Below are 22,287 nucleotides of genomic sequence, written 5' to 3'. Positions count from 1 at the left end.
TGAAAAATATAATTTGAAATCTATATGAAAAACAAAAATACATGAACAGCAAAGTCGATTTTAAAATGTACAGCAAATGGGGACTCCCTGCCTATGGTGAGACATATGACAGAACCGCAGTGACAGAGCCATATGGTTTGCTGTAGGGCCACAGATGGAGTCACAGAACGAAGGAGGATGTGGAGACAGACCTGGAGTCACAGGGGGACTGGATATGTAGTGAACACGACTGACCACAACCGAGAGAGAAAGGACAGATTCTTTCAAAGGTTGAGGTTGAGAAACTTGCTCATTAAATGGAGAAAAAAATGGAGTCGGATCCTTAATTTTGTTGTATCCAGTGTGGACATTACCTGGATTAAACCCTCAAACGTGAGAGGTAAAATTACAAAGCTCACGGAAGAAAGTGCAGCTGTTTGAGACCCAGGAACGGGAGAGGGATTTTCACCAAACTCCAGGAGCACACATCACCAGGCGAAGGACCGGTGGACGGTCCCTGAAGACACAGTGAGCAGACAGCCGGGATCCCAGAGGAGGCTTCTCGCCACGTCTGAGGCTGACGCAGAGCATTCAAGGACTTCAGGTCAACGAGAGAAGAAGGGAATCCTACAGAAAATGAGGAGCCGACGCGCAGCCAGTCCTGGAGGGGGCCTCAGGGAAGCAGACCTGCGGACACTTCTGGAGACTCACTAGTGAGCAAGAAACGCCAGGTAAACTGGAAGCACTTTACGCTATCGGAACGGCAAAAGGAAAAACAGCAAGGTGGGTGTGTAAGTGGGGCCAGTGTGTCAGGTGGTGACTGAGCTGCCGCTGTGGCTGGCGCTCTGGACAGCGTCTGGCCAGCTGGGAGGGGACGCAGCCTGCTCTTAGGTGGAAATTCACTCTCGCAGTGGTGCTTACGAGGCGTCCGCGGTGCTGCGGCCACTGGGGGAGAACTTGTGAGGGGACATGGGCCTCCTTCTTTCTCAGGTTGGCCTGGAGGCGGCCTGGACCCAGGGGAGGGGCCGGGGCAGCGGGGTCAGCAGAGGCCTCGTCCTTCTCCTGCTCTCCCGTGGCCGCCTCACGTGCCTTGTCTTCAGGCTGTAGCCGGTTTCTAGGCCAGTCAGGGCGGTGCAGCCGCTGGGAGGAGGGACGGACGGTGGGAACACACCCCTGGCCTGGAAGGCACACCCTCCACGTCCCCTAAGAATCTCGTAGGTGAGATGCAGTCACGCGGCCACCCCCAGCGGCAAGTCACAGCTCTGATCCGTTCCTGAGAGGAGGAGGGGACAGGTGCGTGCACGGTGTCTCCTGCCATGGGGGGCGGACAGTAGGATGTGGTCAGCGCAGAGATGGCAGGCATCAGATGAGGGGTCAGACGGAGTCGGGCCCACAACTAGATGAACACAAGCAGGACGTGCACATCTCAAAGCCCGGCTCCTGGGAAAAACGAGAGGAGCCGAGCACTGTTGCACAATGCTACTGACGCAGACAAGACACAGCTGCACAAGCGGGGGGCCCATCGAGGTCGGGGTGCAGACACGTGGGCATGTGGGGACCCAGGAAAGCGGGCAGCACAGAGGTGGGAATACTGTGGGGCAGGCGCGTCCTGTCCTGGTGCGGCTGAGCGTCGCAGGGGGACGGCCCGGCCTGCCCGAACCACCCGAACTGCAGCTGCAGCCTCAGAACAGCCGCGAGGGTGCAGGAAGCTCCAGGTTCTGAAAGCGCTGGAAAGGCGGCTCCTCAAGCAAATGAAAAAAGTTATTTTGTCTTTGATGCTGGGAGAAAACTTCATGTCAGAGATGAAAATGGGAACGAGGGAGGGAGCCTGACGATCACGGCCGAGAGTCCTTTCATGCGGGAAACCGCGACCCTCCCAGACAGCGCTGCCCGCCACGGTTCCGCGTAACGTCCTCCTGCCATCGTCTCTGTGAGTGTTTGGTGGGTCAGCCCAGTGGCATGTTCGGGACGGTGCCAGCATTTAAAGCTCAGAGGGACGACGCCACCTTCATTCAAATGCTCTTCCTGGGAGCCAGATTCTCGAGTGGCCGCACGCCACCATGGAGACACTGGCCTGAGTGTCCCCGTAGACAGGAAGTGTGTTACCGACCTGGTGAACTTAGACCTGGGGTTTAGGCTAAACACACTTCACTCCTGTCCACCAGATCCAGTGGAGTTGGAGGACGGGCGTCTGCTCTCCGGGGCTCTGCTCAGAGTAAAGATTTAGCTAAACAACGTGTGGACCCCACGCCATCTCTGTGCTTCACCCTGAGAAGAGAGCGGAGGTTGTGACAATGAAACACAGTCACGCAAAACGGATGTTATGTCCAGCGTGTGGCAAGCTCCCTTCTCGGCCAGGAACGAGGTCTTCTTTACCCCGCACTGCCCTCAAGGCCAAGAACAGAGAACATCTAAACAGGCCCCTGCCCGTCTGTGGGACGTTCTCTGACCCGTCTCAGAAGGTAAGTCAGCCCCTCTCTGCCACAGGGGCCAGTGCTGGTTCCTTTGGGTCCTCCCCTAAGAAGACGGATTCCAGTTAGCAAGCGCCCCTCCTGGAAGAGGCACCAGAGAAGACGGATCCACAGCACCGAGGACTGTCCACACTGGGCTGCTCGCCCAGAGCGTGTGGACGGGCAGCTCTGGGCTCCCAAGATAACAGAGATCATCTATTGAAGTGTGGGAGACGGGCAGCAGGGAGGCTGGCAAATAGGTGGCGACAAACCAGGACTTCAAGCCACCACAGCAAGCTGGAGTCCATGCAGAAGACATTCCCAGGGATTCATGGGAGAAAGCGGACACCCGTGTGGGAGAGCGTGGACACCCGCGTGGGAGGCAGGGTCACATGTCCACCATGCAGTTGGGACCATCTTGGGCTGCTGACCCTGGGAGGTGGGCACCTGCTCTCAGGACTTGCCAGGCTTGTCCTGCACGCACAGGACTCGTCCACAGGAGCACGCGGGACTCCGCTGTGTTGTTCAGAAGACTGAGGAGCTTAGGAAGCTCAAGATCCGACGGACAGTGGCTTTCGCGCATTTACCCTTCCTACTGGGAGCACGTGGGGCTGAGTTCTGTGAGTCACGTGCACACTGGGGCAAGCCGGCCTGTGGTCCTGTTTCTTGTGCTCTCTTCCGAGGTGGCTATTTCTAGTCTGGCTTCACGACGAGGAAGCTGAAGCTCAGCGAGCCGGAGCCAATTCCTGTCGGCGTGAATCCAGGTGGGCCTGGCTCCGTGGTCCGCGTCTGTCTACACCTTCCCGCTCCAGATCTCACCGACGCCTTGTGATGAGAGGATACATCGAGGAAACGTTTGTTTTTCCTGCCTTGGGGACTGACCTCTGACTCAGGGTGTGACTGTCTGATGACGAAACGCGGCAGCTCCAGGCACTGTCGGCTTTGTCCATTTCCGTCACTTTCCTCTGCAGGACCCTGTCACCTCCTAAACTAACTATGGGGCGGGTGTGGGGAGCAGGTCCTCTGAGGCGAGGCCCCTCAGCAACATCCGTCAGGCGGCTGGTCCCAGATCTCTGCTCCAGGCCAGCCCAGCACCAACAGGGCATCTGTCAGGCAGCCCAGCACAGCCAAGGATTTCCAGGCGCAGAAGCTGGGCGTCTCCCGCCTCCACCCTGCAAACAGAGTGGGTACTGTGCTCTCCAGACAACAGGGAGGAGAGACGGCGAGCACAGGTGTGAACTCAGACCACGCTGCCACTTATGGGCCGAACCCTCCCGTCCTTGAGCCTCCTCTGGGCCGTGCCGTCTGCAAAATGGGGTCACAGAACCACCGATGCTTTACAAGTGCCTGGAAGGATGCACCATTTCCTAAGGGTTGGTTACTGCTGTGGACTGAACTGTGTCCCCTCTAATTCGTAGGTTGAGGCTGGAACCCCCAGTGTGACTGTGGACATGGGCCTGGCGGGAGGTGATGAAGGTTAAATGAGGTCGTAGGGTAGGCCCTGACCCCATAGGACCGGTGTCCGCATGGGAAGAGGAGGAGACACCAGAGGACACCTGGTGTGAGGACACAGCTAGGAGGAGTCCCCACCAGGAACCGGATCTGCCGGCCTCTTCATGTGGGACGCCCGGCCTCCAGAACCGTGAGGAAACTGTCTGCGGGAGCCCCTGCCGGCTAACATCGGAGCATCACCTAGGAGCTGATGCACCGCCCAGCGGACACCGACGGGCTACTGTGTCCCTGGTGCCGACAGAGTGAGGCTCGCCCGCCAGTCTACCTGCCCAGCCGCCCTCTGTGAAACGTGCTGCTGAGCACAGGCTCGGGCGGCACAGCACGTGGCGTATGCAGAGCTTGGGGCAGCTGTGATCCTACTCGATCAAGCAGGAGGAGGCGGCTGAAATCGCAGAAGGAAACTTTAAATATGCTTATTTGTGATGAAAAGATCCCGAATTAAAGCACTGGCTTGTATTATCCAAGGAGACAGTGGAACTTCCTTCAGTATGATTTAGAAACAGACCGAGGATCCATCTCTAGGGTGGTTTAAAAACAGCTGAAAGATGGCGTGAAGTAATTTTAGCCAAATAAAGTATCAGATTATTTGTGCATCTAAAACCTTGGGGTTCTGGTCTCGCCTGGGTTCAGTGGTTTTAAAAAACACGTTGCTCAAAAGCTGTAGCTCCCTGGTTTATTCTTTTCAGCGTCTGATTCAGTACAAAATTGATATTTTGATTAAGTTGAATTAGACACAGTGAATCAGTGCCGGTTATTTTGGGCTTAAATTCATGCTTTGGTTCAGCTCAAGTTGCTAGTCTAGCGGAAGGAAGGAAACGACTTGATTTATTTATTTTTTTATTGAGTGCCTCTGTGTGCCAGGAACTGTGCTGGGTTTTATAGGGGTGAAGCTGCCCCAAACCTGCCTGCTGCTATGAGTCACATCGGGTGGGTGCATGTGGGGAAGAGCGAGGACGATTCTGAAAAATACATTCAATTCTGAAATCGATTTTAAAAATCATCCATGTGCTTCTTGGAGAAATGGCTGATCTCGGCTCTGGGGCACGGGTCTGGGAGGCATGGAGGACCCAGAGAGAAAGGACGCACTCAGAGATCAACAGGGCTGTTAACAGGGCCTGGAGCCAGCTTGCAGGGGCCCCGCTAGACACAGAAAAATCCACAAGCTCATAATGGGGAGAGAGAGACACAGACAGAGACACAGAGAGACACACAGTGACAGAGAGACACACAGAGAGACACACAGAGACAGAGACACAGAGAGAGAAACACAGAAAAAGACACACACAGACAGACAACAGAGGACACACAGAGAGAGAAACACACAGACACAGAGAGACACACAGACAGATGGACATATACAGAGAGACACACAGAGACAGAGAGACACGCAGAGAGAGACACACATAGAAACAGAGACACACAGATACAGAGATGGACATATATAGAGAGACACACACAGAGACACAGACACAGAGACACAGACACAGAGACAGAGATACACAGAGATACACTCAGAGATACACAGAGATACACTCAGAGACACAGAGAGACACACACACAGAGAGACACAGAGACACACACAGAGAGACAGAGACACATAGAGACAGAGAGACACAGAGAGAGACACACACACACAGACAGAGATACACACACAGAGAGACAGAGACACATAGAGACAGAGACACAGAGAGACACACACACACACAGACAGAGATACACACAGAGACACAGAGAGAGACACACACAGAGACAGAGAGACACAGAAAGAGACACACACAGACAGAGAGAGACAGAGGACACATAGAGAAACACACAGAACCAGAGAGACACACAGACAGAGAAATGGACATATACAGAGAGACACACACACAGAGACACACAGACACAGAGGATACATAGACACAGAGAGACACACAGACACAGAAAGACACAGAGACAGGCTGAGAGAGCATCTCACCTGCCCCTGGAGGTGACCATGAGACCATCATATGTACTTCTACTCTGAAACCGGTTACTGAAGTTGTCCTGCTGTCCTGCCTTCTTAGAGGAACTGGGGTCCATCCTCAGCTGACGAGGGAAAGGCCTTTCTCACAGAAGAGCGTCTGGTAATGATTTGGAAGGAGCGGCGGAATTAGAAGATCACCTGTTTTGCAGCCCAAGTGAGATCACTGACTCGGGGAAGGATGGTGAATGGACGGGAGAGCACGTGCAGGTGTGGAGCCACGGCCCCCAGATGTACACACCAACTCGAGGCGATGACGCCCTGGACTAACCTCCAGTGTGGGAGACACAGGGGTGAGGAAGAGGTCAAATGACCCAGTGAGGAAACACCCGGCCTCAGGGAGAACGGGGGCCATTCCCAGACCACTGACCCGGTCACTTCAAAGAGTCAGCCCGAGGGGAAAGGGCAGGAGGAGGCTGCAGAGACGAGGACGGCACGCAGAGTGCAGCCTGGCTGTGCTGGTCTGGAGGACGTCTGGGGACCACTGGGAGACTGAACAGACGGCGCAGAGTTGGTATCAGGCAGTGACGGCCGTCTCGGTTCGCCTGGGACAGCCCTGGTGCGCCTGCTCTTCTGCCTGATTGTCAGCACCGTGAGCTCACGCTCCACAGGCTCCCGGCTGGGGTGGAATTCACAGTCACTCAAAACTGAGGGAGTTACTGTTAATTTTCTTAGGTACAAAGATCAGTATTGAGGTAGGAGGATGGCTTTATTCCTAGAAGATGCCTGTCCTCAGAGAAGGTAAGCTGCCCAAACAGAGCAGGGCCACACAGCTCACATGACACAGACCACTTATAAAAAGTGTGGTCGACAAAACAAAAACCAGCTTAACTAAAACATGGGCAAAGGACTGGAGTAGACATTTCTCCAAAGAAGACAAGAAATGTGGGTTTTGCTCCAGGAGGGGGGCCCACTTGCCGCAGCCGTGCCTCCCACCCTCTGGCCTCCAGAGGAGGGAATGGTGTTCTTGCTGTTGTTTTGTTTTCTGATCAGTTAACACTAAGAAAATGACCGCGGGGAACAAGGACAACTGTTTTCCCGAGAGGCTGCCCTTGGCAGTTTTGCTTTCACAGAAGATAGACCGTCTTTCACCATAAGTTTCCGTCTTCTGCCCGAGTCCTCCGGGCTTCCTGGAAAGGCCAACAGGAGCCCTACACACAGCAGGCAGCACTGCTTCCAGCGGCCGCCTCCTTATACGGGCTCCTGCGGCCCCGTCCCCTCCCTCAAGCCTCCTCCTCCAAGCCCTTCCACTGGAGGCCTGCGGCGCTCTGCACACAGCTGAGCGGCTTCAGAAGGAGCTGGAAGACTCAATGTCCCCTGGTCACTGCAGCCATCGGAACGCGCCACCCCCACATGTGCCACTCAGGCAGAAGGACTGTTCTGAGCTGAAGACTCTGGAGGAGCAGGAGCTCTCTGCCCCCTGGTGGTCCTAAAGAGGACACGAGCTTCCACCTGTAACACGTGGCCCTCTCCTGTGCCTGGAAGAGGAGGCCAAGGGCAGACTCTGAACCTGGAGACGAGGCCAGACTCCCAGCAGCCCAGATCAGGCACAGGAACCACCCAACCCACCCACGAAACCACCCCATCTCCACCAGTTTCCCATCCACCTCCCTTCCCACAGGCTGCTGCCCGAAGCCTGCAGCCCGCCCCATGTCCTGTCACTTCTCCCCAAGCTCGCTGTCCCTGTTCAGACACCACATGAGCCCGAGTTCCGAGCGCCCCTCTGAGCTGCCTGTCTCTCCGCATGCGTGTGGACAGACTGCGCCGTCTCCTCGTGTTAGTCCGTCTTTGCTCAGTGTCGCTTCCAGGCCCCAGTGCAGACCCTGGGAGGGCAGAGGGAAGCTCCGGTTCCTCCTCTACAGCCTCAACTGCACTTCCTAGGCCGGGGGTCTTCCTGTGAGGTCCCGGGAAGCATGAACATGGAAGGCTGAGGCTCTGTCCTCCGGAGGCTGCAAATCGGAGCTCAGGTCAGAACGGGCGCGCCACTCCGTCGACGGGTGAAAGGGTGACTGGGGGCCTCGGCATGCAGGCTGCTGGCTGCCCAGCTCTCACGCCACACCCTCCACCTGTCGGGGCCATGGTCCCTCCCGCTCACCTCCGACAGGCCCCTCCCAGGCTCCTGCTTGTCAAGGGCTAACAGAGCAGGGAGGAAAGGCTCTGGGACCAGCAGGTGAGGAGAGGGAGAGACCAAAGGAGGGCGTTCTGAGAAGGCAGGAGCGAGCACCACCTCCAGCAGCCGCGGCTCGCTGCGCACAGTCAGCCTGCAGGGGCCTCGCGATGGCTTGCCAAGAAGTCTCTGGAAGGTCTCACCTCTTCCCTCCTATTCTGCTACTGACACGTGGCTCCCTGAATCCCGTTTTCAACGCTGATTAATAACTTTATGAACAAACACTGAATTTTTCCTAATTCAAAATGGTATCTGCGTGGATAAAATCCATCTTACTATCAAAAAATATATGTTGAAAACATGCGTGAGCATGTGATGGAACTTATTTTAAAAAGCAGAAAATTTGCCAACTTGAGTGCTTTAATCATCAATTACACTTTCCCTTAGCCGCAGTCACAAGAGAAGGCTGTGCGACACGCTGGGAGATCAGGAGGCCGTGCTCTCGCCGGCCCTCACAGGTCGGCCCTGCAAGCCTGGCCCACGTGGACCTCAGCACCAGCCCAGGTTCTCGGGGAGAGCGGTGGTGTGTGGCTGTGCTTTCATCCTGGTCCAGCATTTTGTGACAGAGGAGGCCTCTGCTGTCTCTAGACAGGAGACTGGCCATGTGGTTCACATTTTACCCTCACGCTCAGACGCCCTACAGCCACAGGCATGTTGTAAGTGAGTCAAACACAGCAAATAATAATTAGGCCTGCAGAGATTTGTGTGTGTGTGTCAGCATATCCAGGACACTCTTGGAATCCTCCGACATTTAAAAAATCTAATATGAATTTCATTAGTTTTCTTTTGCTCTTCTCTCACATAGACCGCAATTTTTACAAAAGCACAGATTTCATGTTTCAAACTGTGAGTGCTCTGGTAAACCACACACCTACCTGCATCAGGTAGTTCACTCTTTTCTTTCTTTGTTGTGGTTTTGTTATATGGTTGGTTGTATGGTTGTGTAGTTGGTTGGCTGTGTGGTTGCGTAGTTGATCGGTTCGTTGGTTGTGTGGTTGGTTGTGTGGTTGTGTAGTTTGTTGGTTGGTTATATGGTTGGTTGGTTGTATAGATGGTTGGTTTGTTGGCTGGTTGTGTCACTGGTTGGTTGTATGGTTGGTTGGTTTGTTGGCTGGTTGTGTGGCTGTGCAGTTGATTGGTTGGTTGGTTGGTTGTGTCATTGGTTGGTTGGTTTGTTGGCTGGTTGTGTGGTTGTGTAGTTGATTGGTTGGTTGGTTGGTTGGTTGGTTGGTCAGTTATGTGGTGGTTGGTTGGTTATTCCTTTGTTTCTTGGAGCCACTAGCTGAATTAATCGTGCTGGCTTACTTTTTCCCACAGGACCACTCTTGATCTGCACACAGCCTTTTCTCTTGCTCGCTCATTGTCCCCATCCATTCGCCCCTTTTTTGTCTGTTCCCCAGTCCACTCCCCTCTCTGCCATAGGCAGTCATTCTACCTCATGTCTCTTTACTGGAATACATTCTTGCAGAATTTCTACTGTTTCACATTCATGCGTTTTTGATTTACAAAAATGTTTTACGTGACCATCTCATCATCATGTTTCTTACTTTTTCCTCCAAGCATGATGCTTAGTGCTCCAACTAGGAGGCTGTACATCTGTCCAATTTGTTGCTTCTAACATGTACACGTCATTCTGTCACAATCCCCCTCCCTCCCATTAGAATGGACAGCAGGCAGCCTCCTGCTTCCAGCACCACAAATATGCTGGAGTGAGTATCTGTGTACGTAACGCAAGATCTGTGTGCATTTCTCTGGGCTGTGCACCCAGAAGCAGAGTTGCAGAGTCATAGGCGAGGCCTGCACTTAACTTGACTAACTTGTTCTTGAATCCTCTCCAGATTGGCTGCACTGCCCACGCTTTCCCCAGCAGTGCAGCCCAGCATTCTCACCAACACCGGCACCCTCACCAGCACCGGCACCCTCACCAGCACCTGGTACCCTCACCAGCACCTGGCACCCTTACCGACACCGGCACCCTCACTGACACCTGCACCCTCACCAGCACCAGCACCCTCACCAGCACCAGCACCCTCAGCAGCACAGCACCCTCACTGACACCTGCACCCTCACCCACACTGGCACCCTCACCAACACCTCACACGGTCCAGCTTCCCAGACTCTCCTTGTTGCTTTTACTTCTCCTCCCAGAGCCTTACAAAGTCCCGTCTGGCTCAGCCTGGGGTTTCAGTGCACAAAGGACCCCGGTGTGGTTTGCTTCCTGTGCGTTGGAGGCGGGGGTCCTCTCGGGGTGGCTGCCACCCTGGTGGTGTTACCCTTGGCTCCTGGTTCCCATCTCCCACTCTGGTCCACAGTGCCCTAGACCCGGCTCTGCCTCCACATGACTACGTTCAATCTTAGGCCTTTATTCATTCATCCATTGTTTCATTTGACAGGTATTGCTCAGTCTTGCTAGGTGCAAACACGGGCTGCAGTACTGAGGACAGGATGTAAACAAGCTCAGACAACGTGCTCCCTGACCTTGTGGGGGGCACTGAAAGCTGCAAGTGGACACGGTGGGCAGACGTCATGCAGACAAGCACATGGTTATACATGGTGAGTGCTGGGAAGGACTAGTTCAGGGCTGTCAGCTGTGGACTCGCTGGGAGCCCCAGGGGGTGATGAGAACGTGGCCTGAGGGATGAGCAGAGAACAGGAGGAGAGTGCTCCTGACGCCCGTGCTCAGGCTGGAGCCCTGCTCTTGCTGCGCCTGGTCCCATCCAGGGAACCTCTGCTTTGTCCTCTCTGGAGACTCAGCTCCACCTCTGCAGGGATGAGAAAGGCACAGCCACGGGCTGCACAGAGCACGGAGGGCCTGAGCTATCAGAAAGCTCCTTAACCGACTGTCACACGAGCCTGCTTATTTCAGCCGTGACCTTCATCTTTCTTCTATAGAATGCGATGCTGCCAAATCTCGAACTTCTGCGCTTACTCAGCTCGGGCTGCTACGACAAAATGCCACAGGCTGGGTGGCTTATAAACAACAGACATTTATTTCTCACAGTTCTGAGGCCGGAAGTCCAAGATCAAGGTGCCTATTTGAGTCTTGGAGAGGCCCTCTTCCTGGCTTGTAGAGGGCTGCTTTCTCACTGTGTCCTCACATGACACAGCGAGCTCTGGTCCCTTCCTCTGCTTCTGAGGGCACTAACACCATCACAGGGGACCCACCCTCACAACCTCATCTAACCCTAATTACTCCCGAAGATCCCACCTCCGAACACCTCACCTCACTGGAGCTTAGGGCTTCGACATATGAATTTTGAGGGGATGCAAACATTCAGTCCATAACCTGGGCTATTCTGAGTAAGTCGCGTTGGTTCTTGTTCTTTCGTACCAATAGACCAAGAGACTCGGATTTGGTTTTTCGCATGTGCTAGGTGCCTTCAGCCTCACAAAATTTGATGTCTTTGCTTCCTCTCCCATTCTTCTCATCATTGTGGGTCGTGAATTTATGCCTTTAAAGAAGTGTCTACTGCGCTTTGGTAAGGCTTCAGGAAGGAGAGAAGCAGCTGTCCACTCCGCCACCTTCGCTAAAATGTCCGCACACTTTGTCCCAGATTTTCTTCTACGACGTCCACGTCTGTTGGTCTTGGTGTTTCCGTGGAGGGTGGAGCCCACTTGTCACACAAGTGCTTTGACACGCATGTCCATTCTGATCATGACTGAACTCCCCAACCCAAAATGCCTACCTCCTTCCCATGAGAGTCAAGGGACTGGGCGTCCTCTGTGTGGCCCCAGAAGGAAGGAGAGCAGGACATCTGAGCTACAACTGGCCTCTGACACAAGGGCCCCCAGTGGCTCCTGTGATGACAGCTGCTGCCTCCGCCCAGGTCCCCTTCACGCCCTTTGCACACAATGCCTCCTCCACGCAGGACTGGAGGTGTGTGCCCTGGCCCCGAGGAGAGGCTCTCTCTCCATTCTTCGCAAATCGTGGACAGGTGGGAAAATGATTGTGACCTTTGACCACTCTGTCCTGTCACTTCCAGACCTTCCTCCTCTCTGCTCCTGGACTCCTCTGTAAGGATCAGCTGGGCCTGGGGCTGGGTAGGTGTGATATTGTAATGTAATATTTGGGTTTTGTCCCAGGTTCCTGAAACAAGATCTTCTAAAACCCTTGGAATCTCCAAGTGGTAAGAGGGTCTTTTTTGTGTGCTAATGAGGTGACTCTTGGTGGCCCCAGAGCTCCAGGATGGGGACTGGTGGCCAGAGGACCCTCACGTGATTAGAGGGCTGGAACTTTCATCCCCACGAGCTGACCTCCCTCCAGAGAGAACAGAGGCGAGATGGGCTGTGGACTGACTTCCTCACCAACGGCCAATGATTGCATCAGTCATCCTACATAATGGAACCCCATAAAACCCCTAAACGAGGGGCTTGGAGAGCTTCTGGGTTGGTGAACGCATCCACACAAGGGGGGGTGTCCCACCCCAGCTCCACAGGGACGAAGCTCCTGTGCTTGGGACTCTTGTGGACCTCGCTCTGTGTACTTCTTCAGCTGTTCATGCGTAACCTTTGCGATAACCTGGTAAACTAAGTATTTCCGTGGGGTCAGTGAGCTATTCTAGCAAATTACTGAACTGAGGCTCCCTTTCACAGACCAGGGGCAGAAAGCACCAGTAATTTGAATGAGAGGACAGTCAGGACGCAGCCTCTGGTCTGTCTAACGTGAGAGCTTTTCATCAGGAGGCAGCGTCGAGCCAGCTGCTAGGGTTTCTTCACAGGAGACTGAGATCCCAAAGGACTGCCATTCCTGAAAGAGGCTTTATTCAAGTGAAATAATCTGATTTTAGTTCTGTGAAGATGAGGCAGTGTTTTATAACAGGAAGAAAAGACAAGTAGTGAAGATGACTTGTCATGCTGTCTCCAAGAAGAAGACGTTGATGGGACAATCGGCACCAACTCCTGAGCTGAGTGGAATCACTCTGAGCTACCAGGAAGCTACAGCAGGTGGATGGAGCACTCTGTGTTAGAAATCGGCTGATGACACCCTGCTGCTACTCACCAGCCCACATGTTGGAAACGCAGCCTGAGGCTCTGGGGAGGCACCTTCCTCATCAGTCGGCTGACTGTTCAAAGCCCTTTCATGCGGCGGAGTCCGGGCCAGCACCATCCTGTGCCAGGCACAGAAGCGCCGTGAGCCCCTGGCCCCACCTGGGGGCTCGGTCACGTGGCTGTGGGGATTAACTACAACACAGCCATGGACGTGTTTTAACTGACCGCAGGGCGTTTCCTGGAGAGCAGGGAGGAAGGATAGAGCCTACGATTGCCCCTAGGGCTGAGCTCAGAGGCAGCTACCCAGCAGAGGGTCAGGGAGAGATGTCCAGGCGGACAGGGCTTGGTTTCTACAGCCCTGCGGGAGAGAGGGAGGAGGGAAAAGAGTGGTTCTGGCAACAAAGTGAGAGAAAGTTTCGGAAGGGTCTGGGCTGCCAGCAGGCAGGCCGGTGCTGGAGCGGGGCGGTGCTGGAGCAGTGGTGCCAGAGCAGGGAGGAGCCCTGGGCTCCCGGTGCGCCTCCCGCTTCTCTCCAGCCCGGCCTCTGCTGCGCCCGCCCCAGCACCTGCTGGTCCTCCTATGGCGGTGTAGACGGCACCTGCGTGCTGACCAAGGGCGGCTGTAGTCTGACCCCGCGGCCCGTGCAGTGCTGGCCGGGTTCTGGCCTCAGGCGGCCATCAGCGAGCGAGCCGTGACCTGGAGTGAGGACCAACCGTTGGCGTTTACCCGGCGAGGTGGGCCCCATGCACAGTGCTCAGGACGCCGGGAGGAGCTGCTCTGGGTCAGCTCTTATAAACAGACCGCCCCAAGGCTATATGCCAAATTAGGGTGATTTCGGCGTGGCATTCCTGAAGCACACCCTTCACCTACCAATTGTTTGTTTTGAACATGTTCTTAGAAAAAGCTGAAATAACAGAACGTGTGTGCCCTCCACCCAGATTCACACAGGGCTGGCCTTTCCCATCTTTGCGTATCTTTCTGTGTGTGTAGACAGAACACTTCTTCCTGAATCCTTAGAAACACTGCAGACATCCTGAAGCTCCCTGCAGAAATCTCGTTGTGCGTCCCCCCGAGAGCAGGGACCCCCGCGTGTCCTCAGGGAAGTGCTCACACTCGTGGTCAAGGGGAGGCGGCCACCCTTCTCACTGGAAATGCTTCTTTTCCCACTGGTCCTCAGTGAGAGATGGGTGGGTAGCCTGGGAGGCCAGGTGACCCCCCTCTTTCTCCCAACATCTCACTCAGGGGGTTTAGCATCATGGGGGCCGGGGATTCCTTGTCTGAATCAGTTATTCCACTGGAAATTGTAATATACTTTTCTGTTATTTCTTTGACATTTATTTGCTCCCATTTTTTCTGTCTTAACTACCTTTATCGATCTTCTGTATTTATCCACATGTATCAGCTCATTAAAATCTTTGTTCCAATGTTCTTGCGTTAATCCCCTAAAAATTCCACACGGGCAGAAGTATTTTTACATTACATACTTAATGTTTACAAATTTGAAATCTGATCCGCGCACGTCTATGGCTTTACCACTTTTCAAGACAAAAAGTCAAGTATAAAAATACAGACGACTTGAAACATAAAAGTCCACAGTTGTCGAGAACGTGCTTTACAATACAGAGCTGTCAGACAAGCTCCACCTCTGTAAGTACAAAAATGAAATAAAAACTAGCTCTTTCTGCCCCTACAGCTCTCCTCGCTCTCCTGCCTCCCCTCCTCCAGTGTCACCCCGCACTACGATTCTTTTTTCTGTTTAATATGTCATCACCCATTAGTATCACTGTTTTCTTTGACGCTTAAATTATTCCAAATTTGGCCAGTGGGAGACTCTTTAAGCTGGCTCCTTGCTCATTTTGATAAGTCTTTCTAAAGTTTGAGCACCTACTTGCTTCCTGAACAAGATATTCCAGACTCACCTCGCGCTTTCCCTGCTCCACGCCTGGAATCAGCCGTTTCTCCAAGGAGTCTGGTTAGTTTAGTGCAGAAGGGTCTGAGCATCAGTCCTTATGCTTCTGGTCCCAGGATCCCCTTATGCTCTGAGACATCATTGAGGAGCATGTAGCTTGGTCTGTGTGTATGTGCCTATCAGTATTTACGATGCTGGAAATTAAAACAGAAATTTAAACATACGTCTTCATTCATTTAAAAAGAACAACAATAAACCCCCCACATGTTAACACAAATAATGCATTTTAATGTAGAATAAGTATAATTTTCAAAAACAAACTCTTTAGCAAATTTACTATAGAATGGGAAAAGAGAGCGTGTCAGTGTCTTTCCAGATGCTACAGGTATTTACACAACGGCAAAACTCAGCAAGTTGTAGTTTCTTAAAGGTTGGTTGCAACATGGAATATGAACCGTATCAGTAATGGTGATTAAATTTGTTTTTCAAAATTTAAGCTTTCGAGTGAAAATTTGAATTTTATCACTAGCAACAAATATTGTCAGTAGGCATTATACAGACATAGTCCATTACGTACAATGTATGCATTATATATACATAAAATGCATACATGTGTGTATATATGTGTGTGTATATGTGTGTATATATTTTTTTAATTGTTGGAGTCGTAAATTCAGGATGAACTCCTGGAGGCAGGTCTGAGAAGCAGATTGCAGGGCTGAGTAAACACAGGGCAGAGTTGTTCCCTGGGTCCTAAATTACCTTCCGGGTGGTGTGCCGAGTCCCCGTCTGGCCACAGGAGCACCCGTTTCCTTGTTGGCAAAGCTGTCAGTTTTCAAACTTCTGAAGCCCTTCCCCATCTGATCTGCAAGGACGGTCAGAGCAAACTTTCCTTCTGTGCAGGTTTCCTCCCCGGATCAGACAGTCAAACACTCACGACTGTTTTCATTTTCATCTGCATTGAAGACACCTGTGTGACCCTCCACTGCAAAACTGCCCACTTGGGTTAAAAGCAGGATTAAGGGTTTGAGAACAACGACAAGCCATTCACAGAGCACCTGCGCCCCTCGCCCGCTCTGGCCCTCCGCCCAGAGGTCTCCATCGACCCCGATGTGCGGACGTTGTACAAAGACTTGCTTTCAAGTGAACACATTTTGGTCAAGAGTCAGGTGTTTCTGTGTTATTTTCATACCTCACACGAGTCTCCTTCTTTCACTGTTTTTCTCTCTCCATTGATGAAAATGTCACAAGGAAATAAAACTGTAAACACGTTAAGTCCTATGAAGAGGGTTTCTGCACTTGGATTAATTGGTCCATCTGACAACCCTCCAGGGAAGGAAGACATGAGAACAGAAGCCAAGGCCAGGCTCAGCCACGCCCCCGCCGCATTCTGGGAGCCCACGTCTCCAGCGGGCTGAGCACACAGCCAGAGCCCAATGGATGCAGCCCGTCTTGCTGGGTAGAGTCTGCAAGAGCGTACTGAAGGTGCATGTCTGCAAGGTTCACACACAAGCTACGGGAGGATCTCCGCTGTCTGGTGCAGTGACGACCACAGCGAGGTGGGAAGGCACAGGTTCGGGGCCACTCACAGAAGCTCCACTGTGAGAGCTGCGTGTGCACAGTGCAACCGTGTGTCACACAAGCCAGAGCATCCCGCTGCAGGTTCCGCTGCCTTGCGGCGCCCTGTCCATGCGCATCCCTGTGCCTCTCTCTGCTGCTCCTGTGACATCACAGCCGCCGTGGCTTCGAGCAGCCAGAGGGAGCTCTGCCGGCCAGTCTGCTCTTTGTTCCCCAGAGCACCATCGTCCTTGAGTGAATGGCCTTTTCAAAGTCTTCTGCCGGCACTGATCCTGAGGGAGCCCCGTAGCTGGGGGTGGGTGGCAGAGGTTGTGGACTGCTCCCCACCCCCGGTGCCCCCGCCCCCTGTCCTGATTCCCCAGGTGCGTCTGCCTGTTTCCGCTCATGACACGGCCCTCTGTGCATTCTCCTCTCTCTTCTTTTAGGATTCTCTGCCTGAGAACTCTGTGCCTAGGACCCCCAGCGTCTGCCCTCAGTTCGGACATTAACAGTGCTCCTCCTGCACCACCTCCTGGATGAGCAGGAAGGGCCCTCCCCACATCTTGGGCAACTGCTTCCTCACGGTCCCCACTCAGTCCTCGCCCAGCTCCCGCTGCTCCCCCCTGGACCCCTGCGGCTTTGGCTCAGAATGCCTGCCCCAGTCTCCATACTGCTGGGCTCCAGGCAGCCACGGGCACTGGCTGCGATGGAACACATCGCAGGCAGACTGACTCCTCATCCACCGCTTGTCACAGGGTCCTCTGGGACGTGGTTCTGGGAGGTCCCGGCCTCGCCGAGGCCGCGTGCCAGCTACTCTTCCTCCTCATTCATGCCCCAGGTAACTGGGCGAGGGAGCGACCCTCATTCTGTAAGAGGGCAGGGCTCGCTTACTTCAAAGACCAGAAATGCAGTTGCCAACAGGGGAAACCGAGGCTGACCTCCTCCCGACCTCTCAGCAGGTAAGTAGCTGTGCAACGGTTCTGTCCAGAGGATGGTGGGAGTGGGCTTCCTGGGCGTCAAGCGTGAGCCCCAGGGAGGGCAGAGACTCCAGGGTGGGGGCTGAGTGTGAGGAGAGGCACCAGAGCCCCTTCTATACTCACCCCCGTGGCCCCAGACTCCTTCCATCCTCGTCCCTGGCAAGGCGGTCTCCTGTTCTCTTCCTCTTCTGATTGTCGCTCCTCCTGTATGGACGGAACTGTGCACCCAGCTCTCAGAAGCTGGAGCCCTGACCCCACCGGGACTGGACTGAGGATGGGTCTCCAGGGAGGAGGTTACGTCAAATGAGGTCACAGAGCTGGAGTCCCTGGAGGGGAGAGACGACAGAGCCCCCGGGGTGAGTGCGTGAGGATGCAGGAAGCCAGGAGGAGCACCCCCAGCAGACATCAGCCCTGCTGGGACCTCACCCCGGACCTGTAGCCGCCAGGATGGCGAGGATGCAGCACCCGGCTCAGCTGCCGTCTGTGTACGTGATGTGGCAGCGAGGGGCAGCGCCCGGTTCTCTGTGGGCTCGTCCTTCCTCTGCCTGCTCCTAACTGCTGGGCTCCCCTCATGGCTCCTCTCGTCTCTGCGCTCCCACCCGACGGGCCACCTCATGGGCTCAAGTCCCGGGAGCACAGACAGCATGTGCTCTTCTGCTCGCATGGAAGGAGGTTTAGAAGAATAATTAAAACACAGTCAACTTTACTAATGAGCACGTGCCGGAAGTTCTCATTTTTCTTTCATCAGTTTGCCAAGGCATTCTTTAGCCAACAAAGCCATGAAAACCATCTTTTCCGTAACAAGAGCTGAAGGGGCGTTTATTCTGTAAGCAGGCTTCCACTGTGGTCCTCGAGGTTCACTCGGAGGGTCTCCAGGCCGGCAGACGACCTGCAGAGGGAACGACATTCACAGATTGTCCTCTCTGGCATTTTTGGAGGGTTTTTCACGTGCTTCCCGGGGGGCCTTGCGGGGCCGGCAGACTCAGCTGGGCCACAGCGGCTGCGGCCCGTCCTGCAGAAGCGTGCTCTGCCCTGAGTCCTCAGACTCCCTCCCTCGGGCTCACCCTCAGTGTGGCACTGACACTCCACAGGCCGGGCGATGGCCACCATCACATTGTGCCCGAAAACCGGCTTTCCCTTAGGCTGCTGAGCAGTCGCCCACCCTCACGTTGCACGGGGTGCCGGGAGGCCACGAGCCCTCGACGGAGCGTGAGCTCCAGGCAGCGCCCCTCACGGGGGTCTGTGCCACCTGCTGCGTGACAGCCACAGTCGTCTGTCCTGAGGGACTGGGCATGCCGCCGACCCGCTGACCCGCCTCTCCCCTCGCCACCCGACGGTTGGCTGGGGACTCAGGCAACATGAGTGTGGCTGCTGCTGGGGGCGGGATTTCCTGAAAAGGTGCACAGTTCTGGGTACAACAGGGAGCAGCGTTGTGACCCCGTGAACACGCAAGCTGGATGTTCGTGAATCATGTGGTGAGTGCTGTGCTGTGTGGACATGACCTCGTGTCCACGTGTGGATGGAGCTGGTGCTCAGCTCCAATCGCTGTGAGCAGGTTCCCACCTGCTGCCCGAGGGTGAACATCGAAGGGTGGGAGGCATCTGGGAAAGTCTGCCACAGAGCACTGACCGCACGTCGTGAGGCGGCTGGTGTCCTTGTGCCCGTTCCAGTCCAGCCACCGTGATGTCCCCCAGCTCACAGAGCCCCCGGGGCGGTTCAGCCCTCACCTCAGGGAACTACTGCAAGGACCCTCTAGGAACTAATATTCCTTTGGGTGAAGGAATATTTTCACAAGGTTTAGCACCTCCCTTAAGATCATTTCAGTTTCTTTTCCTTGAACAAGTAACTTTTTGCTTGTTGACTTCAAGTAAAACAAACTGTGATCCCCCTTAATTTTAATAAACATCTTTGATTCTTTTGTTACAAAGTTCTTCCCAACAATGGCGTGGTGGTCACCCACTCAGGATCCGCTCTAAGTTCCTGCCATGTTTCTCAGTGGTGGGATCTGAGGGGAAATATTTTACTTTCTTATTTGTACTTTTGCTATTGCTTTGATTTTTAATAGTATGAAAATACTTGTTGTTTTTTTTTAAAGATTTTATTTTTCCTTTTTCTCCCAAAGCACCCCCGGTACATAGTTGTGTATTTTTAGTTGTGGGTCCTTCTAGTTGTGGCATGTGGGATGCCGTCTCAGTGTGGCCTGATGAGCAGTGCCATGTCAGCGCCCAGGATTTGAACAGGTGAAACCCTGGGCTGCGACAGCAGAGCGCGTGAACTTAACCACTCGGCCACGGGGCCGGCCCCTGAAAATATTTCCTAAGGTATACTTTTTTCTTCTTCTTCTTCTTTTTTCTGGTGAGGAAGATTGGCCCTGAGCTAACATCTGTTGCCAATCTTCTTTTTTCTCTCCTCAAAACCCCTGCACATAGTTGTATATCTTAGTTGTAGGTCCTTCTAGTTCTTCTCGTGGGACGCCGCCTCAGCATGGCTTGATGAGCAGTGCATAGGTCCACGCCTGGGATCTGAACTGGTGAACTCTAGGCCGCCGAAGTGGAGTGTGTGAACTTAACCACTCAGCCATGGGGCCAGCCCCACGAAAATAATATTTCTTAAAAACAATAAACAAGATCCTCTGAGCCTCTGGGGAGCCCAGCCTGAAGCCCCCGTGCAGCCATGGGTCCCAGCTCTGTGCAGCCTGGTGGCAGGTGCTGGGCCATGGCCTCTGGCTGCCGTGTGCACCGTAGTCCTGCAAACCTGTGGGGACTCAGGCCTCGCCCAGTGTTCTCAGTGCTGGCTTCTGCGCTGCCAGCCTCTCCTGGTGCTGGGCGCTGTGCCCTGGTCTCCACGGCTCAGCTTCTGTTCTGGCAGCTTCGCCCGGGCTTGCTCTTCTCACTGGCGGGGCTCTCAGAGGAAAGTCCCTCAGAATCCCTCTGCACCGCAGCCCCCAGGGCTTCCTCTGAAGACCTCCGTGGCTGGGCGAACCCTGCAGGCCCCAGCCATGCCACCAAGTGCAGCAAAGCCAGCTGTGTTGGGGACAATTCACTGATGCTCCTTCACTCACGTCGTCAGCGACTCCTCCAGCCTGCAGGTGACCATTCCACTCTGGTTAGTCCTCTGAGGGTGTGGCCACAACTTGGCACCATGAGACGCACAGCAACAGGCCGACCCCCAAGTATGAACCGGGCTGTCACCTCCTCAGGAGGAGGCCACACTTTCATCCCCGTAGCCAGCACCCCACACGGTCCAGGGACGCTGATTCAAAATGATAGATGCATCTGCTACGTGGGGACACACTCACGGGGCAATAAGCATCCACAAGGCCCCTAAGGACTCTCACAACATCCTGAAAACTTCCTGTGCGGTACTTACCAGAATTACAATACTCAGACGGACGGTTGTTCCCAGGTCTGTCTGTCCCGCCAGCTGTGAGTGTGTCTCTGATGCTATTTGTATCTTCCGTGTCCAGACCGGGGAACCTGGAAAACAGCTCGTGAGTGGGGGTCTTGGGTCTCGGTGCCCCCGTGGAAAGTTCAGATGGTGCCGGCCTTGCCCAGCCACTGAAAAAGGTGACAGCGTCTGAGACGAGCACGTCCCTTGGGGTCGGAGCCCTCCAGACGGGCGCTGTGTGCCCTCTGCCCAGTCCTCGTGGTGTCGTCACCAGGCAGCTGACACCGCGGGTCTGAGTCTACGCCACGGACATCGGCTGTTGCCAGAAGCAGGAGAAAACCGCCAGTGAGTCTGACGTGTGCCTCTGTGAGCCGGGATGGTGGCAGGGTTGACATCGGCGGTGGGGACTCTGACACGTCATTGCTCGTGGGCGACAGTGACTCGGTACAGATCAAACAGACATTTCTCCACCCACGAAGTGGGCACGGTGACAGGTGCTGACACCTGGACGGAAGTTTGTGAGAACAGGAAGACACCACGTGCGAGGAGTTCACCCTGCGCCTGCACATGGCGGGAATGGCACTCAGGGAACATCAGCTCCCCTCTTCCTCTTCGTCTCCATCGTGAAGACGAGTGCAAATTGGACAAGGTCTCAGTTTGCAGCAGGAGCCTCGAGAGATGAGAAGGTGGGTTTCACAGCAGAGCACATGAGGACGAGGACGGGGTGCCCCGTGGTCCGCAGACACGGCGTGATGCTGCTCTGTGACAGTTGCCTGGACGGCTGGCTCCTGGCAGCTGCCATTGTTGCAGTCTGCGTTCACGCTGGAATGTTCTAATCCCCTAAGGAAACCTTTGTTATTTTAGGACGGGCACATTTCCAGCAGGGCTGGTGGTGGTAAAGCGTGAAGGGGAGATCTTCCTGGGGCTGATCTCCAGCGGGGGAGCCTCGGGCTTCCCTGGCCTTCCTGAGATGCCTGGGAACAGACGTGACACACAGAAACAGCGACTGGGTTCAAGAAGAGCCACCACTTTCACAGCAGCTGCACGTGCAGTCCTGGTGCTGCTTCAGGATCCCCCCCAAGGACACAGGCAGGCTGCGAGAGAGAGAAGCTTCTGGCAGGCTCTCCCTCGGGAAAGGAGGTGAGCGGAGCCAGGCCCTGATGACGACCGGCAGGCAGCCTGGGGAGAAGCCAGGCCTGTCGAGTGATGACCACAGATGCCTGGCGCCAGAGATCTTCTGCCTCCAGAGCACGACAGCAGCAGCAACTGACCGGGCGCGGACTGTGCCGACACCCACCTGGGCCGCTGGGGAGGCCCGTGGCAGACACCTTGCTCCTCCCAGTTCCAACCTCAAAGGGTT

The 22,287-nt window shown here is 54.5% G+C and overlaps 1 protein-coding gene across 6 annotated transcripts in view; it reads right to left on the bottom strand.

The window, feature by feature from the left end:
- ERICH1 (glutamate rich 1) overlaps positions 1–22,287 on the bottom strand; it is a 99,822-nt gene that overhangs the window by 6,248 nt on the left and 71,287 nt on the right. The window contains exon 6 of one of the 6 annotated variants that reach the window (XR_011498761.1): positions 15,017–15,200. The exons of 2 other annotated variants lie outside the window; for them this stretch is intronic. Coding sequence is in view for 3 of the 4 variants with exons in the window: in XM_070499662.1 (XP_070355763.1) it covers positions 18,398–18,429 (32 nt within the window). In the remaining variant the exon portion in view is untranslated. Of the gene's footprint in view, positions 1–15,005; positions 15,201–18,100; positions 18,430–22,287 lie in introns of those variants that run through there. 3 more of the 6 variants (XM_070499660.1, XM_070499662.1, XM_044760690.2) reach the window with 3 other exon arrangements.

Source organism: Equus asinus, chromosome 27 (assembly GCF_041296235.1).
Source record: "Equus asinus isolate D_3611 breed Donkey chromosome 27, EquAss-T2T_v2, whole genome shotgun sequence".
NCBI classification, from domain to species: domain Eukaryota; kingdom Metazoa; phylum Chordata; class Mammalia; order Perissodactyla; family Equidae; genus Equus; species Equus asinus.
This window is presented reverse-complemented; position numbering and strand designations above follow the sequence as displayed.